This window comes from Pogonomyrmex barbatus, unplaced genomic scaffold (genome assembly GCF_055798465.1).
Source record: "Pogonomyrmex barbatus isolate J1 unplaced genomic scaffold, ASM5579846v1 scaffold15, whole genome shotgun sequence".
In the NCBI taxonomy this organism is placed as follows: domain Eukaryota; kingdom Metazoa; phylum Arthropoda; class Insecta; order Hymenoptera; family Formicidae; genus Pogonomyrmex; species Pogonomyrmex barbatus.
Window position 1 is genome coordinate 2,399,078 of NW_028297111.1, and position 24,404 is coordinate 2,423,481.

The 24,404-nt window shown below is 31.9% G+C and overlaps 1 protein-coding gene across 17 annotated transcripts; it reads right to left on the bottom strand.

The window, feature by feature from the left end:
• Positions 1-35: 35 nt before the first annotated feature.
• Nrg (Neuroglian) lies at positions 36-23,591 on the bottom strand. Of its 17 annotated transcripts, none has more exons than XR_016138536.1 (15): positions 23,423-23,561; positions 18,167-18,243; positions 18,002-18,025; positions 17,190-17,322; positions 15,138-16,553; positions 14,538-14,998; positions 14,022-14,378; positions 13,610-13,868; positions 13,167-13,487; positions 11,872-12,088; positions 11,469-11,625; positions 11,120-11,392; positions 9,837-9,930; positions 1,865-2,158; positions 36-1,356 (listed from the first exon to the last, which is right to left on the bottom strand). XR_016138536.1 is itself a non-coding variant. In XM_089073626.1 (14 exons), the coding sequence occupies exons 2-14, from the start codon at positions 18,219-18,221 to the stop codon at positions 2,155-2,157; spliced, it is 3,771 nt and encodes a 1,256-aa protein (XP_088929752.1). In that variant the 5' UTR covers positions 18,222-18,243; positions 23,423-23,561; the 3' UTR covers positions 36-2,154. The 17 variants fall into 17 exon arrangements, 13 of the variants coding, with proteins under 13 accessions (XP_088929752.1, XP_088929745.1, XP_088929742.1 ...); XR_016138538.1 differs by adding an exon at positions 10,184-10,276 and having other exon boundaries at positions 36-2,158; XR_016138539.1 differs by lacking the exons at positions 36-1,356; positions 1,865-2,158 and adding exons at positions 9,635-9,768; positions 10,184-10,276 and having other exon boundaries at positions 9,850-9,930.
• Between the last annotated feature and the right edge of the window lie 813 nt (positions 23,592-24,404).

A 24,404-nucleotide genomic window follows, 5' to 3' on the forward strand; every position in this document is an offset into this window, starting at 1 on the left:
TCTGTCATCTGCATTAATTAGATATATACGCGATCTCGTATAGTACAGTTTTTATTTATTCATTTCAGCTAATTTTTCATATCTAGATAATTTTCGCTAGGAGAGATCATTTTTTTGCAAGATTATTTTTTTACGCGCTTCTTATTTTACTTCTTGAGAAATTTAGTTTAGACGAGATAATTCATGCTGGCATTCAAAATGATATTCTATTTATATTTTATTTTGATAATGCATGTACGTTTTAATATATAATATTTTATGTATATATGTATTTTAATTTTGAAATATTTTTTTCGCATTGTACATACATGACGCAAAAAATTATAAATAAGTTGTAAATAGAATTTTATCTTAAACTAAAATCGTCTCTAAAGTTTTTCAATGATATATTAATACATAAGCCAATTTTATTAAACTTTTTACTCTGTTAATTAATTTTATATTAATTTTGATAAGATAACTAATAAAATCTCAGTTTAGAACATACTATTTTTTTATATTTATATTAGCTTCAAAATATATTGTAAAAAGCAAAGAATAAAAGTTCAAAGGTAAACGCAATATTTATTTTAAATTAATCCAATGATTTCTAATATAAAAGATTTAAAGCATTTAGTTTGTACGAATTTTTTAAAATTTATTTTAATCTAGATTTTTAGAGCACTTGCAATTTTAAGAACATTTATTTATAATCAATTAAATTATAATGTAGGTTTTTCTGGAGTTTTTTTCCTTTTATTCTTCTAAACAATAGCTTTTTCACTCACTTTTTTCTTTCTTACAATTAATTAAATCAAATATATTCATGTCGTGCTTATATCTGTCATAACTATTTAAGATTAGATTTTTTTTATTTGCCACGAATCGAGCATTAATTTCTTTCTGTTTTCAACTTGTAACTATATAGCTCATTTAAAAAAAATCAAATACTGAAATTTTATTATTTTTATTTTTATCAAAATCATCTATTCTCATAGCTATTTGCACTTGCAGATTTTTTCATTTGTCGTAAATCAAAAATCAATTCCTTTTAATTTCTAATTTATAATCACATAATCGTTATTAAGAAATCGTAACTGATTTTATTGTGCATATATATAAATACGCGGAAATCGAAAATCAAATTAATAAAAAAAAAATGAAAATAAATTTTGATGAAGGGAACCAGTTTTTTAACATCTTTCATCCAATCGCGCCGGTTCCTTGCCATCTCGCTCATCTTGATCTCATTTCTTGTGTTTTCTCTCTCTCCCATCCTTCATATCTTGCCCATCCTTCGACAATTGAATTTTACTTCCGTGTCGTAAATTCGCTACATCATGCGCTTGCATCGTTGTTCCGCTCGATGGAAGAATGCTTAAATAACTACAAATATTTTTGCACATAAGAAATTGCTACAAAAAAATGAAAACTGAGAAAAGCTAAATTATTAAAATTATTAAGCTAATATTAAGTAAAAATTGAAAATTATATATAAAATTTCTTTCTCTCTCTCTCTCTCTCTCTCTCTTTCTCAAAATGTGAAAAAAAGCAAATGCATATAATGTATAATATTGCAATTTTAATTTTCCTTATTTTAGAGTTATTTATCTTATTTTCATTATATTTTTTCCATCGATGTATATTTGATAATATTACCACAGAATCGTAATTCACGGAATTGTACACACTAGTAGTATTTACACACACACACACACACACACACACACACACACACACACACACACACACACACACACACACACACACACACACACACCGTGTGAAAAAATCGCGACGATGCGATAGTTTCCCCGAGACTGATAGTAAAGTTTGAATTCAATCGAATAATAACTGGATCAGATCTATTTCTAGACCGATTTACCGAGATAGCCCCAGCTTTGAAAAAGACCTCAATGAATAACCAATAGTATTCGTTGTATTCCTGGTGTCGAGGGAGGGCTACCTAACAAGTGGTCCATTGTTATCCTACGCGGCTGAGGTTGCCATCTCTCCCATCTCTCATCTTCTTCCTGCTTCATCTTTCTTCTTCCGGTACATGCAGTATGATCGTGAATATTTCAGCGATACCTCGAGTCGTCGCAAATTCTTGAACGCACATCCAGAAGCATCCAGAAGCTCCAAAATTTTTGTATAAAACATACGCACTACCTGTTAGCTGTAATATAATTTAAAAATATACTTTGTACTGCAAAAAGATCTAATTTTTCGTGATATTTTTAATTTTCGCTTTCGTTTATTTTTTTAGATAATTATACAAAGAAATATCAATTTGATATTAATAAGATATTTTAACTGTCTATATCAGACAGATATTACGATATTTTTAAATAATGAAGATTTAAATAACGAAGATTTTATCTTCTTAAAATATTTGTTATAATCTTTATCGCCTAATTTATGTGAAGAGCTCTATTGAGAGAAGATTAAGACATTCTGATATCTACTAATCATTTTCTCAAATCGTGGAAATTTAAAAGCATATTTTCATTTCTTTTATATGGAAAATAAGAAAGTTGAATTTAAGTAGTACTATTATTTCTCGCTTTATTCGATGATTATGAAGAAATATAAATTCATGTATATTGATGAGTTGTGATATTTTCCATATCAAGCAAAAAAATATTGCACATATATTTTCAATCAATTTATCTTCATATAATATTGCACATTATTTTTGTCATCTTCACTTATAAAAGAGTCTCAGTATATAGTGAAAAATCTAAGATTTTCTGATATCTTCTAATCTAATCGCTTTTTCAAATCGTACGTGAGAATTTGTAAACATTTTCGTTTCTTGTAGAAAAAAAAGAGAGCTGAATTTGGGCGAAACTATTACTTAACTATATATATATCTCTCTATTAAATTATTATAAATATGAAATATATAACATTCATATAAAGATAGGAAATTTTTTACACGAAACAGTAAACAGATATTGCGAATATGTTTTCCATTTTATTTTCATATAAAATTTGGTATCATCCTCATCTTTCATCATTTATAAAATATTTTATAATAAATAATATTTTATAATAAAAAAATTCAAAGCGGTCTAATATTCTAATTATCCTTTCGAATTCAGAGAACATTTCCATTCCGTTTTGCAAAGGGAAGAAAGTTGAATTTCGAGTGATATCACCATTTCCCATCTTTCGCTTCTCTTTCACGCAATTACATGGATGTAATGACATAAATTCGCATATATATATATATATATATATATATATATATACACGATATGTGATTCTACGCATCGCTCTCGGTGCAGCTCCGCAAGAGCGGCCGACAGCGAATTCAATTAGGATTGCGGCGGCCGTGCAAAAACATTCGATCAGGAATAAACCGGCGTTGCCTGCCTGCCTGCCTGCCTGCCTGCCTGCCTGCTCGCGAACGCTCTTATAGCTCGTCGCCTTCCAGCTCGCGAGCTATGTACAACGCGTATAAGGTCGAAAATCGATTGTACGCTTCATCGTTAAGGAACTCTTTCCGACTATCTTTCCAAAATTTTCACAAATTTTCTGCGCGAAGGAGTATCCCTCACTGAACGCAAACTTCTTTTGCCACGAGAACATTTTTTTTATTGATATTTTTTTACGGAATTATTATAAGCGGAATCAAGAAACGTAATATCACTTTCATACCATATATATATGTGATCAAGAAATATAAGCAACCCTTAAAAGACGAAAGAGCCATGGAGCATTCTTTATTTAATATACATTGACTCTTCTTTGTACGAATTTTTTAATTATTATTTCTGTTAGGAAAAAAAAGAATCTATATAATCAAGAAATATAGATAAATTTTTCGTTCAGATTGGAAAATATTTTCATACTGGATCTGTCTCAAGTAATGATGAATCCTCTAGCTTGAAGATATCTTTGTCCGATGTTAAATGACATTGCGGCCGAGTGATCGTAAGTTACCATTCGATGCACGCGTTCGTTAGTGCAGTTATATTTCTGTGGATGCGGCATGGATGTGCCTCCCTTTATTCTCCCTCGATCCTTTATTCCGTCTGTAACCGCGACGAGGGAGGAGAAGAAAGAACCCGTAGTAGCTCACAGATCAAGAACACGGACGCAAAAAACCTGTCCGGCATAATCGCATTATCGGTCACATCTTGCTCGATTTCTGTGTTGTTCGCTTAGTGGAATTAAATCCGACCATTGTTATACTCCGGGGAATGTGATTTTCCTCGAGAATAAATAAACTTGAAAGCTGGTGTTGCTCCCTATAAAAGTAAAATAAATAGACTAACGGGCACAAAACATACGTACATATTACGTATATATAAAAATCATTTTTTAACTACATAATATTCAAAATTAAAATATATAAATCTGAATCATAAAATATTTTTTTTATAGTTATTACAACTTAATCATTGTTTAATAACTCTTTGAATAAGCTTCAAACGACAGCTGAAAACGGAGACTTATAAACAAGATGTTATGGATTCAGTTTCATCGTCATCGGATGACTAATCGGAATTACCACCGGTTAGAATTACTTACTTAAACGTACGTCGACGGGTGGAGTGAACTGACGTATTCATTTCGTTTTTTGTGAATTTCCCTTGTTTTTTTTTTTATTCTCTTTTTTTCGTATTTTATTGACATGGGAGCGGGCAAAGGTATGCGGGATGCGTATCAATGCGATCGCTTTCGTGAATGAGTAACTTAAAGATTAAGAGACACAATTATTCACTCAATTATCATACAACATGATCTGGTCTCGGGTACTCGCTACTTTACGAGGAAAAGATGAGAAAAGACTCGTACAAGGCAGCCCATCCGATCGCGCGCGCGCGTATATGGATGAAAATGTTGACGATGAACGTTAGGCCTATTTGTGCCTATTTGTATCGCTTCTGCGTGAGTAATTCTCAGATATATACTAGAACGTTCAAAGCGCCGCAAGTGGATGGACAGCCCCGCGCGATCATCCGTGTCTCTGGACTGCCTTTTCTGCGAGCTTTGTTTATTTCATAGAAAAAATTATCTAAAAACTCCACGATGCCGATGCGAAAATGTTCGAGAATGCGCTCTTTCTCTCTGTAGCTGCACATATAATTAATTATATAAACGGCGAAAAACACATCGGCATGTTAGTAATATCAGGCTAATGTACAATGAAGAGTTCGCACGATAAACGGGCACACGTTGAATTATTACGTCATTGAGATTCCTCGTCGTTCCTGCTTCGTTGATTCTTTTTATAGCGATCGTGTCCGAATGGCGATCGTGATGCCTTTAAGTAATGAATGTTCGACAAATATTAACGTCGGAAAGTTCAGAGAGATATTAATAGGAAATCGCTCGTTATTAATGACGTAACTATCCTCGCCCGTTCCACTATCGCTTAATAGAACAATCGATATGACGTAGAGTGTAATATCGTGATCGCGATATTACATTCTACTTGATTGAGCTAATTGAACACTTCGTATGTTACGGGATAATTGAGATTCGCTGAGATTCGCTATAAAAAGAATCGGGATTTACATTTTTTTGAGATAACATGTGCTCGTTGTACAATGAACATTCTTTAATAAGTCACGAATCGTTTCTCTCATCAACGCAATCTAATATCAAGCAGAATAATAGATATACTCGCCCTCCATCGAGATAACAGAAATACCCCGGAAACTTAGCCGTAATATCGCTGCCACAAAGCGCGCAATTTATTAATATTTATAAATACGATCGCGCAAAACGCAAATTTTCTATACAAAGTATAAAATTATAAAAAAAAAAGAAAAAAAATATAAAAGAATAATACAACGTACCAAAGTACGAACTGCTCGTGCGAAAGTATTGGAAGTTTGTATAATATGTATATATATATATATATATATGTATATAGTATGTAACATTAGATCTCAACGCGTCTAACTGATGCTTCAACGTGCAGAACGAACGAATTTTGCTACATCTCGATAAATATTGAAGCTAGCGCAATAGAAAAATATTCTAAAAATGTAAATGCGTTTGTGGTGTGCATACGTTTCGTGTATACTATGTATGTGACTTGGACGATCGAGATTCGAAACATTTTGTCGACAATTTCGATTATTGCCAGTCGTACATTAACACATTCACTGTCTATGATCTACCGGATGGATCGGCGACATACCGAACTGATACATACTATTAAGAAAGGCATTTCTTTTCATTTAAATAAATTACAATCATTGATTGACCACAGAACAATTGGCCATAGCAACCTCCGATTTGTTAATTAATCATGATACAATACAATGATCTAGTATAATCAGAAAAGGGAAATTAATAGTAGAGAATAATAGAGAGTGAATAGAGAGAGAATAGTAGAGAGAATAGAGAGTGAAAGAGGGAGGGAATTAAGGAAGATATTAAGAAAGATGAAAAAGTAAGTAATAAAATGGTAAGAGAAATATATATAAAACGAAAATGTATAAAAAAATGAAAGAATAATCTCTGCGGCAGTGAATGTGTTAAGATATATCCGAGAGTGTGATCTTATATTTGTCTCTATGTAATTGCAAAGTTTCGATTGCAAGTTCCGAGATTGCATAGTTGTACTATTGGTTGTATGCACTGACGATATTAGATTGTCTTGCATATCATTAATATCGCCTGTTACTTTTACGCGTTTATGATATATATATATATATATATACATATATATATACGTACACCATAAATCTAGATTAGATCGGGTGAATTTATAAATCATTTCTTTTCGATTGAACATGGCGCCGTCTGTCCGGATACACAGTCTTTAGCATCGTCGCAACCGTTTAGAAGTTTATGTTCTATCTAATCAACGTAAGCTTCTTGTTGTTTAACGTCAATACATATAATAACATCATAACGGATAATATAATAATACAAAAACGCTTGTTTCTTATTATGATAAGCCAATATATTACACATCGAATTGAGTCACAAATAACTTCTTTGTCTTTTTAAAATATTCATGTGTTTGTACGACGCGGATATTGTTTCATTGAAAAATCATTAAAATCAAAAAATGTATCTTTGGCTTTTTTAAAAGAATTTTTTCAAAACAGAACTTCGATTAAAAAAAAAAAAAATCGACGATTGATCAATCGTTACTGTATGCATAGAATATTTTTCCAATGTCGTCGCATATCTTTGCTTGAATCTTTGCTTGAAATATTACGTGATAAATATCTACTTCCAAGTTTTTCATTTTATCCACTTTAAAATCACGTTTCACTCTTGCTTCGTCCTTTCAGTAATGGGTTTCTGACCGCTTGGGTCGCAATACCATTATTTACTTTCACGTTTTAACTATTGACATGAAAAGAAGGTATGTTTACCTGCCAATAGAGCCGAAAGCCATTCGCCACGATGATTCGTTTGAAGGATTCTCTTCTCAAAAAAAAGAAAAAAAAAAAATATTTTATAAAAATTACTTCTGACTCAATCCAATAATTTGAAAGGAATCTTAATCGTGTGACGTCCAAGTCACCCTGTACAGGATGTTCGGCAAAAAAGACCGTAAGAAATACATTTCGATTAGAAGACAATTCTGCACAGTACGTCTTTTATGAGAATTTATCGTGAAAAAAGACACAGTCTAATTCTGTCCTGTCCGGTATAAGATATATCATTTAAGAATACTATACTTTGTGATTCTTCGTATATACGTATCATAAATATTATACACTTTGTACCTATCTTTGTTTTACTTTATCTTTGTACCTGACATATTTGCTTGCGACACTTTTGCAGACAACCTGTACATCGCATTGACTACATTAACTTAATGATTACCTAAACAAATTGTACAAATTGTACTTAAAATACAATCTAAACAAATTTTAACATCCCATACACTAAGTAATAATAATTGCTCTGTGATCGTCGCGTCTTTTTTTAAGAATTATTCGCGTAATAATTCATAATTAATATATATATATATAATTCTCTCTCTCTTTTTTCGTCTCTCTCTCCCTTCTTTCTTTCTATATATATTTATATATTTAATATCTTTTATATTAAATTTTATATTAAATAATCATATAGCATTATCTTATAATTATTGGATTATAATAAAATTACCAAAAAGCAAAATAAAATCTCATAAAAATAAAAGAGTTTTTGTCGAAGCATGTTTCACATACAAAAGCAACAGTTACTTAGAGGCCTTGCGATTTTTTTTTTTTGTTATCTACTTATAGTGCATATACAATCTTCTCTTTAATATTACTTTACTCTTTACTATCTCTTGCGCGTATCCTTATCATTCGCGCATATATGCGCCCACGTGTGTGTAGAGTGTGTTTGTTAATAATGAAAGTGTAAGTGCACGATTATAGATTATTATTCGTTCATTTAGATTTGGCCCTTTTTCGGCAGAGTAAAAATTGATCGCGGCTAAAGGTTCTTAGTGTAACCGTCCATTATAAGATTAAAGTTAAAATCAGTCGAAGCCAGATTGCGACACCATTTTTTTTTTACAGCTATTCTTCGTTTTCAAGATTGCATGTAAATACACAGTGTCACTTACTAATATATTGTGCGTTTTCATTTCAAATCGGAAATGCATCAGTTTTGATGTATTATAATATTCATATATTGTGCATTATCAGCTAATTGTAATAGAAAAAATAATTTAGCTTTATTACATATAAGAAATAATAAAAAATTTTTTTTCAAATATTTTCAAATATTAATTCATGATATTAATTTCAATAAAGATTTTTTGATACAAGCACTTATCATGAGGATTCTATTCTATTTATCATCACTACATTCCATTTAAAGCAGATTTTACTTTCGCGCGTTAAAAATTAATAATAATAAGTATTTATAAGTCCTATAGGCACTAAGATTTAAATCCTTGCGGACACAGTTTAATATACATCGCACATAATATCGCATATAATAATATAGTAAACTATAATAAAACAGTTTTAAGATTAAATTTTAATTTCGTTAAAAATAAGTTTTTATTTTGCTTATCTATGCAAATACTTAAATTTCCTAAAAGTAATTGATAACAAACTGCTTTGAAGACAATTTAATATTTGCCTCAAAATAAGCAATGTTTATTTTTAACAGAATCAATTTTCAAAATTTAATTATAGCTTTAATTATAACATGTTTGACGCTATATGAAAGATGTATATTCATAAAACAAAAAATAGATGTGTCAAATTTAGAAATAATATCGTGAAACATTGGATACCACATGCAGTCTTAAAAGTATTTGCACAACGTTGGAATGCAATTCGTATATCTTGTCACCAATCAGAGTGTCTAATTCAACCTGGCTTTGTCAAAGAGATATTACGGTCAATGCTAGAATAGTTTCTAATACTATTTTCATAAATAGCTTGCACGCTATGAAACACCTATAACGTTCTTGGGTTTTATAATTAAAATAGAGATATATGTATATATATATGGTTAATCGTCAGCATTTGTGATAACATAAATAATAATCATTGTAACAAAAAATTAATCTTTCACACATACACTATTTCCATTATACGTTTAAAAAAAATTAAATTGAAAAACTTGGAATGTTCAGAGTATTTTAGTTCATAGTAAAATTAAAATTTAAAATTATATTTGCTTATTGCATATTGACGACGTTTCAATCAATCGAATAAAAGATTGTCACGATTTCTACAAAAACTATAAAACCCAAAACCCGGAGTCTAATTGGCAGTATAGTATTGGACATTGCGCCCAGCGCAAGGTGCATAGCAGAGCTGCTGCGGTAGTCAAGAATCACGGAGAGCCCTTAACCGTAACGAGAAAAGAATTTTTAATGCGGCTTTGATTAAGTTAGTTGCGGATGTTACACGTACGTGGCCATAGTACCAGTCGGAATGGGTGGTGTCTCCTCTGGTCTACCTTTAGGTCCGTATTGTCCGATAAAGGAACCATCCTCCGTGAAACGCCCTATAACAAACAACGAATCATTTATATAAAAAATATGTATAAAAAAATATGATCATGCCTGTACATACGTACAGAAGTTCCAGTTTTTTATCTTAAAATGAAATCATAATAAATATTACCTTATAAACGTCAGCATGTCAGAATTTTACAAAATATTAAACAAATACGTTAATTTTCGAATTGATTCTGTGTTTTGATTCAAAGCATAAAAGTGCAGCGATTAAAATGTTAAAAGAATGTGCCTGTAACTTACCTTAGACTAGAGTAGCAAATGCTTGCGAATTTGGTTCCTGCTTACGGTGTCGGCCATATTGACCAATGAAAGAACCATCTTCATTCATGCCCTCTATGTTGATTCAAACGATGAAGCAAATAAAATATATAACAAAATATGCATAACAAATTACAAATAATAAGATAATAAAATAATTTAAAATAAAAAAATAAATGTTATTCAAATGAAAACAATTAGCTTGCACGATTAAGTCTGCAATGTGCATACAAAAAAAAAGCACTCATATGATATACAGAAAAATTGTCAATAAACTAGCTGTGTTTACATGAGCAATGTCTACATAATGTGATGCTCACTATTTCATTGTGTTTTCTATACAAAAATATTAAAATGTTACAAAAGTTCGGTGCATTTATTATGTTGCAACGATAATTTCAGAGTAATACATATTCTATTTTACTAGAATAAAATTCTTCTACATTCCTTTTCAATTCTTCTATTCTAAACTGATATTTATTTATTAACTCAATTTCTTTTCTTATGCTGCTTTTTTTATTATTTTATCATGTATAAATTATAAATGCATAGTATCTTCTTTTAATCGTTTTTTGATTCTGCATAAATTGAATATGTAGCATTGTGTGTATATGCTATTAGAATATAAATAATAGTCTTAAAAAATTGAAAATAGTTTGTTTAATCTTGATAATTTGAAATTAGAGGGATCATACGCCATAACAATGCATGTACATGTATAGATGCAATCGTACGATAACATTTATTATAATACCAGATAATTAAAAAATCGTGCAGCAAATATTTAACCACAAATTTTTAGCTATCATTAATTATTTTTAGCTAATATAAAAAAAAACTTTTTTAAAATAATATAGATGTTTTAATAATTTTAAATCATATCATTAAATCATATAGAATTTTAAATTTATCACCAACCTGTATCACCATCACCATATTCTGCCATAGAATCGGTATCGGACTCAGGATGTTTACCATCCTGATGCGAAGATGACGCCAAGGATGCACGTCCACCGGCCGATTTGGTATCTAATGGTTGTGAATACTCATGGAATCCACCCTCATCAGGATAATCTCCGCGTCCAGCAGCTAATTCTCGTTCGTGCACTGCATATTTTCCGCCCCTATTTCGTTTAATCACGCAAACAATTATCAACACTAAGAGGAGAATGGCGATCGCCAGCATCATTCCTGTGGAAATATTATATTTTTGAATATACCGATCGTCAAAAAGAACAATTTAAAAATAAAGAGATAGACCTATTACCTATGAACCAGCCAGCTGTCGCGACATTTTCTTTCGGTTGAATAATAGGTCCTTCGCTACTCGTCTCTACTTCTTGAGGAGCACTCTCGGTCATAAAATCTCCATCGACAGCAACAACCGACATCACATAGACTTCACCACTTTGAAGACCACGAATCTGTGTGATTTAATAATTTTTAATAACCATATGATTGTTTACCTCGCTTTATAATAAAAATTATTAGAATATAATAAAGTATAATCAAAATGTACAAATTTAATGGACATATTAGTCACAGTGTAGAATTTAATATGCAAAATCTGAAAAAATTCTGATTAATGTGACTTGTTAAAAATGAAATGGTAGAAAATTTCGTAATATATAAATATACAATCATGTATTTCAATCATGTATTATTCATACCTCGAGAGTATTCGACTGGAATTCGGGATCCGTCATCAAAGATATCGTTTCGCCTTTTAGTTTATATTTGACGAAGAAATGGCTTCCTGGATTACCATTCAGATTCGGTAGCCAAATAACTCTTACATTCGAAAATCCATTCTCTGGTACTGTTTCCCATGTAAACTGTGGAACATCGGGTCGTTGAGATATTCTTGTCTTCTGCTCGATGAAGTAGCTATACAAATGTATTAAAATTACATATAATTAACAAAGATAAAATGATAAAATAATGTATCGTCTTATAAATGTTACTAATAACGTTTTCGATTGCAGTAGAAGCACTCCGAGAGTGATTAATGACATCATATGATTTGTGTTTTTGTTGTTAGAACTGACTGATGATTAAATCAATTATAAGGTATCCATCCCAGTTACAAGTCATTTAAGAAACATAATTGTTGATAATAATGCTTTATATATTTATATATATATATATATATATAAAACTATATATATATATATATATATATATATATATATATATATATATATAAAAAAGCAAAAAGTCAAATATATATATTTTATATAATGATATTTTGAATTCATAATTGTCTTTGAACTTGTAATCTAAAATTGTAATTGACTTTTAGTCAATAACTCATAAAAAAAATAATTAAAATTTTAATAAATGTTTACTAATGATCCAGTAATAAAGTTTATAATATTATTATCTTCTTGTCTCAACATTACATATAAATACATATAAATGTAATATAAAACAGTACACCTCTTCTTTCATAGAAAAGTTATCATAGACAAATTTATCTACTTAACAATGTATTTTTATATATACTCTTTTTTCTTGATAATTATATCAAAAATTAAATAATGAACATTGCGATTAATAATTCTTTTAAATTTTATTGCAATATTAAAGATATATTTAATAAATAACATGATATATGTAATATTACATTTCTTCCTAAATAATTTGTGTAATAATTAATAATTGTAAATAAAATAAATTAAGAAACAGAAAGTGTTTTACCAGCGCAACATAACGTACAACTGAGATGTATCTTATCTATCATATTTAAATAGTTAGATGTTTAACACGCGTTAGAAAAATATATCAGCATTATAAAAACATAAAATTTCATAGATAATCTGTTAATAATTTAATATTTTATACTTTTTTCTTTTAATTAAATCATCTAACATTCAGTCTATCCAATCTATTTCGATTCATTTGGTTCAGCAAACCTGTAATCGAAAACGTTATATTATGTTCTTGTAGTTCATGCAACACTTACTCATTGCCTTCACCAACTTTGGTTGTGGCACGTATATGAACGCGGTATATTGTATCAGGTGCTAATGCGGCTAATTTGGCACTCGTAGCTTGCGGATCCATAACATGCGGTTTTCTCTCGAGTAAAGTTCCCAACTTTGTGCCGTTCACAACCTGATAATAAATTCTATATCCAGTTAAAATACCATTCGGTTCTGCGGGCTTTGTCCAAGCTAAAAACAGTGCACTGGATCCCATGGGGAATGCTTCTAGACTAAGTACTGTTCCTGGTACTCCCTCTGGTGTGTCAAAGCTTAAAGTTTCGGATGCAGGACCGGTGTACCTATACGAAACGGATTAGTATTAAACAGATTATTTAAAAAAAAAAACAAACAAACAAACAAACAAACAAACAAACTATGAGAAGTAAAGTATAATAGAGATAGATATCCAAAGTGTAATTACCGGCCGTTGTAAGCGAGTATTCTCACGAAATTCTTGCTATACGGAACGAACTTGGTAACTAACGCGTGCGTCTTATTTCCACCACGAATGTCGACCTCGCGTATTCCCTTCTCGCCCTCCTTCTCCGTCCATGTTTGAATCTTGTATCCTTGCAATTCACCTCTCACCGATTCTTCGGGTACCGGATTCCACGATAATAGAGCGGTTGTACTCGATTTGATTTGATTCAGCGTAAAATTACCGGGCGCTTGTAAAGGTACTGAAATAATGACGTAACGTTTTATGGCACAAGTCGATATGTTATGCGAATATTGACGTTAAAACTGTCAAAAATTCTAATATATTTTAATAATAAAATTTTATTTTTCTTTTAATAATAAAACTAAACAATTATTTTATCAGCAGATATTACCATCTTCTCCAGAGTATCCGATAACTTCATCAGCCGGAGCTGTACTTTCTCCCCTCTCATTTATGGCGACAACTTTAATTTTGTATCTCTGATAAGTAGGCTGATTCTCGACTACCAGAATATTCTTCTTCCAATCATTTATATCCTGTATGATCCACTTCTCGCCTGGTATGTCTCTCTTATAATATACCCTATACATAAATCTAGGGGCATTGTGTTCTATCTGCGGCATGATTGTCCACGAAATAACCAAATTTTGCGGTGTGGTGCCCTTACCCATGACATTATCTGGATTTGTGTAAGGGACATCCGGTAAAGTGGTACAAACCTCGCTAAATGATGACGGCAGAGATGTGCCTATATTAGAAAACAACACATCAGTATAATATATTTATTTTAGAAAAAAGTTAATAACCACAGCAATAAAAAATTGATTAAAAAATCGCGTAATACCACTTTAAATTATATATTATACAAATTTTAAGAAATGTTTTAATTTTGAAAAATAAGTCTCACCTATCTTATTCCATGCAAGAACGCGGAATGTATAATTAGCCCAGGGTGACATAGGCACTTCATACGTTTGGTCAGTAGCTGGGACATAATCTTTGGATATCTCCCAGGTATCCGGCGTAAAGCTGGTGTTGTGTTGAATTGTGTAACGTAGAATGGGAGATCTGTTATCTCCCATAGGTGTCCAGTGAACAAAGGCCCTGGTAGACTCGCATTTGATGCTGATTAAACTTGGTGCATTAGGTACATCCTGAACTATCAGTGTCGCTTGCGCTCTTGCCTCATCGAGTTCGGTGCGAGCGACGCATGTATAAGTACCGGAATCCAATTCGGTCGTTTTTGTTATCATCAGAGAATAATCGGTACTTCGTACAAATCTCGGTTCCATCTCGAAGTCTATTGGTTCGCCGTTGCTCAACCAGTCTATAGTCAGAGCTAGACTAGGATCGGTAACAGCATTACATCTAAAATATGAAAAAGAAATTAAGCGAGATTTCACATTACAACATATATCATATAACTACATTATAACATATTATATAGAAAATTATAAATTTATTTTTATTTCTATCGAAGTTTCACTTCCTCTTGATGAAACTTTACCTGAATGTGGCAGTGGAGCCCGCAGCAACTTCATAATCTTCTGGCTGATCCGTTATTCTGGTATGTTCTTTCACTACTAAGGTGGCGGATGCATTCACCTCGCCGAATTTGTTGGAGCCATGACACGTGTAAGTACCAGCATCTAAGAATATCACATTCTCGATTTCTAAATCGCCTGTATTCAAAGTTCTGTAACGACCTCCGGTCAATTCTTGTCCATTCTTGATCCATTTGATCTCGGGCTTAGGAGCGCCGAAAATGCGGCACGTAATCCGAACAGTTTTGCCATCGACCGTGCTCAAGTTCGAAGGCGGTTGTGTGATATCTGGATAAAGCGCCAACACGTTCACGTATACATCCTTGTAAACATATCCCAACGAATTGGTAGCATTGCATCCATAATTGCCTGTGTCGTTTTTTATCAGCTTCTCTATTATAATGGAGTTCGGTGTGACTTTTCTTCTGCTATTTGGCGGCGCTTGGGATATCGGTTTGCCGTTGTGGATCCACTTGATCTCGGGAACAGGCACTCCGCTAGCTTCGCATGTGATCGTCACAGTCTCGTCCTCTGCGGCGTTGACGAATTCTGGCTCAACGGTGAAATATGGCACGGCCATTACTTGCAAATTTATGGAATATGACTGGGCTGCTCCAACTCCGTTTGACGCCTCACAAGTGTACTGTCCTTCGTCCTCGAAATTTACATGTTTTATAATGAGAGACTTGCCGTAATTTCCTTGAATTATTCTGTCGCTCGGTCTGATCAATTGACCATTCTTGCTCCAAACTATCTGTGGTAAAGGCGTTCCTCCGTATATGCAGTACAGCTCTACCTTCTTGCCGCGCAGTGCTACCTCGTTTTTCCTAGTGACATATTGTCTTTGGGGAGGATGTTTATTTTGACCGGCAGACGCACCTGTAGAAATTACGTTTAACAAAACCTTATTGCCTAATTTGTATTCGTTTCTGAACACAGACGTGGCGGCACAGGCATAGTAAAAGTCATCTGAAGCGTCGTTTCTTGTGACGTTGCTGAACCAAAGATTACCCTCTGGATCCAGAGTCATCCTCGAATTATTGATTGATTTAATACCACCAGCGATATCCTGAATTAACCAATAAACGTTTGGCTTAGGCCAGCCATCGGGTGGTTGGCAGGTAAGCTTGAACGGGGAACCCTCGTTCGCATTCAAAGTTAACGGGTTTTCATCTTTGAACGAATTTAATTCGGCCTTTCGAACGAACACTGAGTTTGATGTTGCTATGCCCCATTCATTCTCAGCGAAACACTGGTATTGTCCTAGATCTTCATCTCTCGGTCTTGAGATTACCAGGGTACCTCTACCCGGCTGTTGAGAAATGCGATCATCGTACGCCGGCCATTCGAAGTTTTTTCCATTTTTAATCCAACGGTATCTATGTAACATCGTAAATCAAAATCTTTTCTAAGATGTAATACAAACAAAATTAAAAAAAATATATATATAATAATATGTATGCTTATATTTGGGCATGATAAATTATCAAGATCTAAAATTGACGTAACACATGCAATGTAATATAAATTTAAATTTTATACTTTTACTTTTATCTAGAAATTCATTTTTATAAATAAAACCTATAAAGTAATTTATGTTTTATAATATTTATAAGAAATTTTGCGAACGCGTGCCTCTACGGTCAGACAAGTCAAACATCCGTATTAGTGATGATTATTTCACACATCCTAAAGTTATGAGATCATCTTTGTAATTAAGATAGACTAGTTGCACCGGCTTCTGTATGCTGTACAAGATGAACTCGACAATGTGATGAAACTTTATGAATGAAATATCCCCAAAGTACATTTTCCGTTCTTGAACAACTTAATAAGTGTCACAAGTTATATTTACATAATAGCTATTTCCTTGATACCTTGTAGATTCTAATAATACCGACAGATAGTCTTAGGGACGGATTTTATAATCTGACTCAAAGATATGATAATATATATTTTACATATAATAAACTCAAAAAAGAAATGGAAGAAAAAAGGAACAATCAGATACGTACGTTGGAACTGGCTCTCCTTCCGCTTCACATTCAATTAGGAATGGTTTATCATTCTCGTTGACTTTTGCTTGAACCACTTGAAATAGCTGCTCATCCGTTGGCGGTTGTTTAGATATTCGTGGCGGCGATTGAACTAATAAACAAAAAAATTATATATAGAATTATTGGGACAAAGAGCAACTAAAAGAAAAACATACAAACATTTATAATTTATGTTCAATGCAATGACTCTGCTAGAGCAAATAATCTTGATGAGTTTTAATTTAATTATAGTAAGTCAATCGCAGCTTACTATAATTTAATCAAAATAAATGTATCACATTAAGAAAATATAAAGAAAATGATAGATTCATAAAAAAAGGCTAATGTGTTCTTTAAAGAGTATATGCATAAATATATACAAGAACTTTAGAAAGTAGCGAGTCTGAGTTCTATAGAAATAATATATTCTAAATTTGTTCAAAGTTATGTTATGTGTGTGTTGTATTGTGTATATAAAATAACACAAGTATATGATAATGAGACATACACATGTAAATGATTTAGAAAATGTCTCACGTTTCTCATGTTCTTTAACAGTCACATAATCTATACATATGTCTAGTACGATTATGTAAAATAGATAAATATTAAGAAATATGTATAATGTAAACAAACATATGTATGTATGTATGTATGTAGATATGTGAATACACACAAAACACAGCAGCCGCATGTAGAAAATTTATTCTGTGGTGTTCAGAATGAAAGATATAATTGCAATGGAAAGCATGATTATAAAAAACATGATTGTTTCCATAACAATATTTCACCTTCTACATCATCCGGGACATGTACTATAATTGAAAATAAAAAAATCACAATTTTAATGGCAAGATTCATTGCAATTCGCAGCATAATAGACTAAGAGATTTTAGTTGTACGGTTGGCCATAATTTGAAGGGTATTGGCGAGTGAATTAAATTATTTATACTCACTTATGGCTGATACGCCAAGCACCAGCGTGAAAACGACACACACGGCGAGTCTCATCGTTATTTCGTACCTAGAAAACTAAAATAATAAAATAATGATTCAAAGGTTTTTAAGATTTTCCTTAATAAAAATGATTAAAGATAAATAAAGAGAATGTCGATCAAGCTTGAAGCAACTTAATCGGCCATTAAACCGGCAGAATTGTTCACCGCAAAGTTTCTAACTGTACAATTCGTTGTTCCTAATCTATCTCTCCACGAAAATTAAACAAGAAAAAAATTAATAAAATAATAGGAATATTATTCGATAAGTTAATTGCAGCTTGTTGAAATTATTCTAAAAACTAGAATAAACAGAAATATTGTATTAATAATCTGCAAATAATTTTTGTTTCAAAAACTTCCTATTATTTCTCCGAGTATTATTACATATGTTAACTTTTTGATTGAAGAAGTTTGTGAAGACGATACATTTAACAAATATTGTTACAACAATCTTCGTGTGTTGACTTGAATTGTGTTCGAAATAAATGATAAGCTAAAACTAAAAGAGATATGCGCTTCAAATGGATTTTTTTATCGAAGACAAAACTTTAAATAAGTAATAGCGTAGCACATAATAATATTAAATAGCCATATATAAACAATTCTATTAAATTTTCTCGAGGGGAAGATACAAATTAAAGTCGATATGTACTATGAAAACAATTGATTAGAAACATTCTTTCTACTTCTAAGATTCTACGCACAATGGAGGAAATATTAGGAATAGATGTTAAATTTTAGAAATAAAAATTTAGGATAAAAATTAAACGTAACGCACAATGAATACAAGTATAACATATAATTATACTTTATACTTGCTTATATTCATTGCGCATTACATTTAATTTTTATTCCGAATTTTCATTTTTTAAATTTAATATTTATTCCTATTCCTAATATTTGTTCCATTGTCCGCAGATCTTAAGATATATCTATATTGGAAATATTTCGAGAATATATATAGATATATATACATTCATATATATATATATATATATATATATAAGATCATATAATTGTAAAAGCTATTTTAATACAACTAAAATATTTTATTATATTTATATATTATACATGTAAATAATATATTAAATATAATATCTAATACTTTAGAATATCTTGTAATTTAAAATTTTAAAATTATAAACACTTTTAAAATTATAAAAAATTGTAATACAAATTGAAAATTGTAATGAAAATTTATATATAATGGCACGAGAAAATAAAGGTACAAAATTAGGAAATATATATGCTTATAAATTTAAATATATTAATACCTTAATTTTATTAGTAGAGATATTAAAAAAGATAAGACTAACAAAACATTAATAAAATATTTCTGTAACATTAAAGGTTCCCGACTAAGTTTTAAAGAAAAATATTTTTCATTTCAATAAATGTTTAATAGACCAATATAATTTTTATTTTACAATATCGTGTGTGTGTGTGTGTGTGTGTGTGTGTGTGTGTGTGTGTCATATTTTTTTAAGTAAATTTTTACTTTCATGTTTTAATATTCTAAATTTTTAATGTTATAAATATCCTAGACAATAGACATATTTTCCTACATGAAAATCTTACTCTAATAATCTTAAAGATTATTATTGTGTTGAAATGTGTACATATATCTTATTATACCTTTAGGATATCTAAGATATCCTAAAGAGGATATGTTAGATATCCTAATATTTAATAAAGATATGATGTGTACACATACACATGTTTCAACACAATAATCTTTAAGATTATTAGAGTAAGATTTTCATACAGGAAAATATATCTATTATCTAGGATATTTATGACATTGTGAGCACTTCAACATTGAAATTCCATAGTTTTGATTAGAGTTCCCGTTTTGTCTTCAAAAGACTAAGAGTTCTCTTGATTAAATTCTATTGATTAAAGTCGGAATTACAGTTTAAACAATAAGGTGCTAACTTTTCTTCGAAATTTAAGATTGAATAGTTCTAAGCGGCTTAATAGTTTCGTTTTGCAAATAATTAGAGTTCATGATACATAAAAAAATTCTAAGGACATGACACACACACACACACACACACACACACACACACACACACACACACACACACACACACACACACACACACACACACACACACACACACACACACACACACACACACACACACACACACACACACACACACACACACACACACACACACACACACACACACACACACACACACACACACACACACACACACACACACACACACACACACACACACACACACACACACACACACACACACACACACACACACACACACACACACACTTGTCTTTATCTTTAAGATTTAATAAAAACATTTAAAAATCATATCGAATCGATTTTTTTATTTATTTTCCTTATCTATAGAATTTTTTCATGTTATTCAATTTTATCATTTTTTCAATTTTGATTATATCTTTTCAGTTGACCCGTGGTGTTTACCGAGGATATCTTTATTTCTCTAATTTAATATTATCATGTTTATTCGGTAAATTTTTGGGATTTTTTTTTAAAATTTTTCTTCCATTCTCCGTAATCTGGGCAAAATTGCTCTAGACCAGTCCTTTTATATATCGTTCATTACTTTTATATGAAACGCAGATTAAGGGCACATTCCCGAGTGTTACAATTCTCAAGGCAAAAGCAACCTTACAAAAAAATAATCAACATCTTAATCACATTTCAATAAGGTCAATAAGGGTTATAATCTTGATACCTATATAATCTTTAATAAAAATTTCTATTGCGATATATATACATACTCAGACAACGCAAATTCCAAAATCAGAATATAAAACGTCTTATATCCCGATTTTGAATTTTGTATTCTTTCTTGAATACATAAAAAATAATGGACAGATAGAGCAAAATTAAGTAAATACTAATAATTGATATACAAATTTATCTGGCAACGTTAATTTTTGCCTCGTATTCTCATCAACGTGTTTCTGCATAATTAAAGCTTCTGTCCACTTATTACCTCAGATTATGATGTCAAAAGCAAAAAAAAAAATACACAGAAAAAATTCTTTTGCAAGATACATTAAAATGGAAATATATTTCAATAAAACTACATTTACAATCGATAGAAACGACTTATAAAATATACCGAACTTTCCGTTTTGTTTCAAAATTAATTAATAACTATATACCTGAAAATAAGTTATGCTTGATCAAAAACAGAATAAGCTAAGTTCACAACTATAACAACAAGTCAAAAATTAATAATATATAGAAATAAATATGATTCAATTATTCCTTGAGACAAAAAGACAGTTTTTGATATATTTTCCGTCTATTCTATTGCAAATGTTGTTTTATTGAAAAATATATTTAAATATATTTTGCAAAAATTTTTATTGTATGTTTCTTCACTTCTGACATTCCAATTTGAGAGATAGTAGTGGTGAGTGAATAGGAATCTAAAGATTTTTATTATACTATAAAATTAAAAATAATCTGAAATAACAGTCTATAAGATGTTTCAAAGTTGTCATAAATCATAAGTCATAAGAGTAATCATGAGTCATAAGATATTGAAAACGTCGTAATGACATCTTTTTGACAGTTTTATAAGATATGTGATATGTACAAGTACGGTGGCTATATTTTCTTCGAGAAAATTAAGGATTAAATCTGAAAATTTTGGAGTTTTGTTTCTACATGTTTCCAAATTTGTGATTTGTGATTATTAGGAACCTGCGTATTACAACATTTTTTTGCATAATACACCAAAATAAGATGTTCTGTAGTTTTCTGGTAATTTGAAACTGGTACAATTGTGTTAGAACAAATCCTTAATTTAAATTTGGAATATAACGTTCAAAATAATAAAAAATGAAAACGAATGTAACCTGAATAATTTTAATTAAAAAAATTAAAAATATAATACAAATTAAAAAATTTAATTAAGACTTAAAATTTAATTAAATATAATTAAATTTTTAATTAAAAAAAAATTTAATTAAATATAATTAAGACAAATTATATTTATATACATACATTTATATTTTACATATCTTATTTTGAAAAATTTAAACTCGTTAGTACGACATTAGACATTGAAACTCTAGTTGAAAAAAAATTTCCCATATAATAAAAGGGCAAAATTAAGCTTTGAGAAAATAAAAACTAATCTAAAGGAAACACTATTCGAAAGGACTGACCTTTGAAATAAAAGACGTAGGTGTGAGATGTAGGTGTGTAATTGTTGCTATATCCCAATATTGACACTTTTACCTTAGTACCTTGGATTCTCCCGGTTTCGTATTAAAAAATCGGTAACCATAAAACATTCGCTCACGATTCGAGTAATATAATAACGAGTGGTATCGTCAGAGATTTTCTTCAATTAATCGCGCATCACTCCGCGGTCGTGTACCCCGTGGCGCTTTTGCCATTGCGGTAAACACAAAATTGCACGTAGAAATATACGTGTATATATACACACAGGACACAGACGCGCATGCGCTTAAAAAGCTTCGACGTGATCGGCCGCAAAATCGAAGCTGACCCAGTTATCTTGAAATTTTCAAATTCGCCGGGATGTTGTGGGACGGTGGTTGCCAATGGTGACGCGAAAAATGGGCGTGCACCCGGAGCCGATGGAAACAAAGAGGAAAGGAGAAAGAAAAGAAAAAAAAAAAAGAGGCCAAGCAGAGGCGGTGTATCTCACGTAACGGTGTGAACGCGGGTCATCGCGAATCGCTCATCCACGCTCGAACGTCATCGGGAGGATCCGCGAAAGGGTCTCTCTGGCATTACGTCACTACGTCGGCCGATTAGAATGCGAGTCACCGTCGCGTCTCGACGACGTTCGCCGCGATGATCTCATTCGTCGTCCTTCGCGGGCTTCGCAGAGCGGAAACGCGATCGAATCGACGATCTCGGGCGCGTCTCGTTCCGGTGTCTCCCATGGGAAGAGGGGGAGGAGGGGGGGATGTCGCATCTGCGGCGCGAGTTCCCACGATGCGGAGCGGCGCGGCAGAAAAAAAAAAGAAAAAGAAAAAGAAAAAGAAAAAGAAAAAGGAGGCGAGAAACGCGAATGGGAATCGGAACGACGCAGGGCGATGGTGCGGGCACACCCGCGCGAGATCGCATTGATCGCCCGGTTGACTGTCGTCGCCTCGGGTCGACTACGCCGACGATCCCGAGGCGAATGTCGCGACGCGACGCGAATCGAATATACGTCGACTTACCGGGATCCTGGGGCGTTCTGGTGGCGCGGTCACTGGTGCCGAGAACGTCGCTATCACCAATGCATCGTCGGAAAAAAACTGCGGGAACCACCGATACTCGGATACTCGCAACGTAACTCGTCGTACGGTACCGCGCTCTATTGTCGTGTAAAACGTCTCGTTTGTGTGTGTGTGTGTGCGCACGTACGTGCATACGTGCATGTGCGGCGCCAGCGCGTCGCGCCGCACTCGGTGTCCCTCAGTGTCTCCCACCGGCTCGCGGAGGAGACTAGATAGAGAGGACGAGCACTCCGTCGATAACAACTCCGTCCGTCGCTCATGTCGCGATCTGTTGTCGGTAAAATATTATCGTTGCAACTCCAGGGATAATTGACGAGTATCGAGTTGCGAAAATAATCGAAAGTATTTCATGCGCCATCGAGAGGTTTTTTTTTTTGTTATGTTACGATATTACGATACGTATATTAATTCTTATTATTATATAAGTATACTCAGCTTTATTTTGCACTTTGTCTCTCTTCTAGCGATTTACATTAAAAGGAAAATAAGTCCTCTAAAATTTAAGCAAATTAAAATAACTTAATTTTTAAAAACACAAATTGTTTTAATAAACAGTAAAAGAAATTTTAATTTTTATTTCGACGACTCTGATTGCTCCTTTTTTGTCTTTGGTCTGGGCAATCGAGATAATTTATGGTCTCCTATCTTCCATTACAAATCTCTTCGAGTCTAATTTTTTGTTCGTAATAATAAGGAAGTATTATTGAAATAAGTCCGAGACGAATCGCTTTCTCTGCCCGCCCTCCTTTACTACGCTACTGGATGTAAGATGTATATATAAAAAAAAAAGTATGTTCCACTTGGTGCTCACAACGGTCTTCAAAATTATTTGTCCTTATTTAATATTTGATAAACAAGATGAAATAATACAGAATATCAAATGGAACGCACTTAGAATTTTTTTAGATTTACAATTGAATAAAAT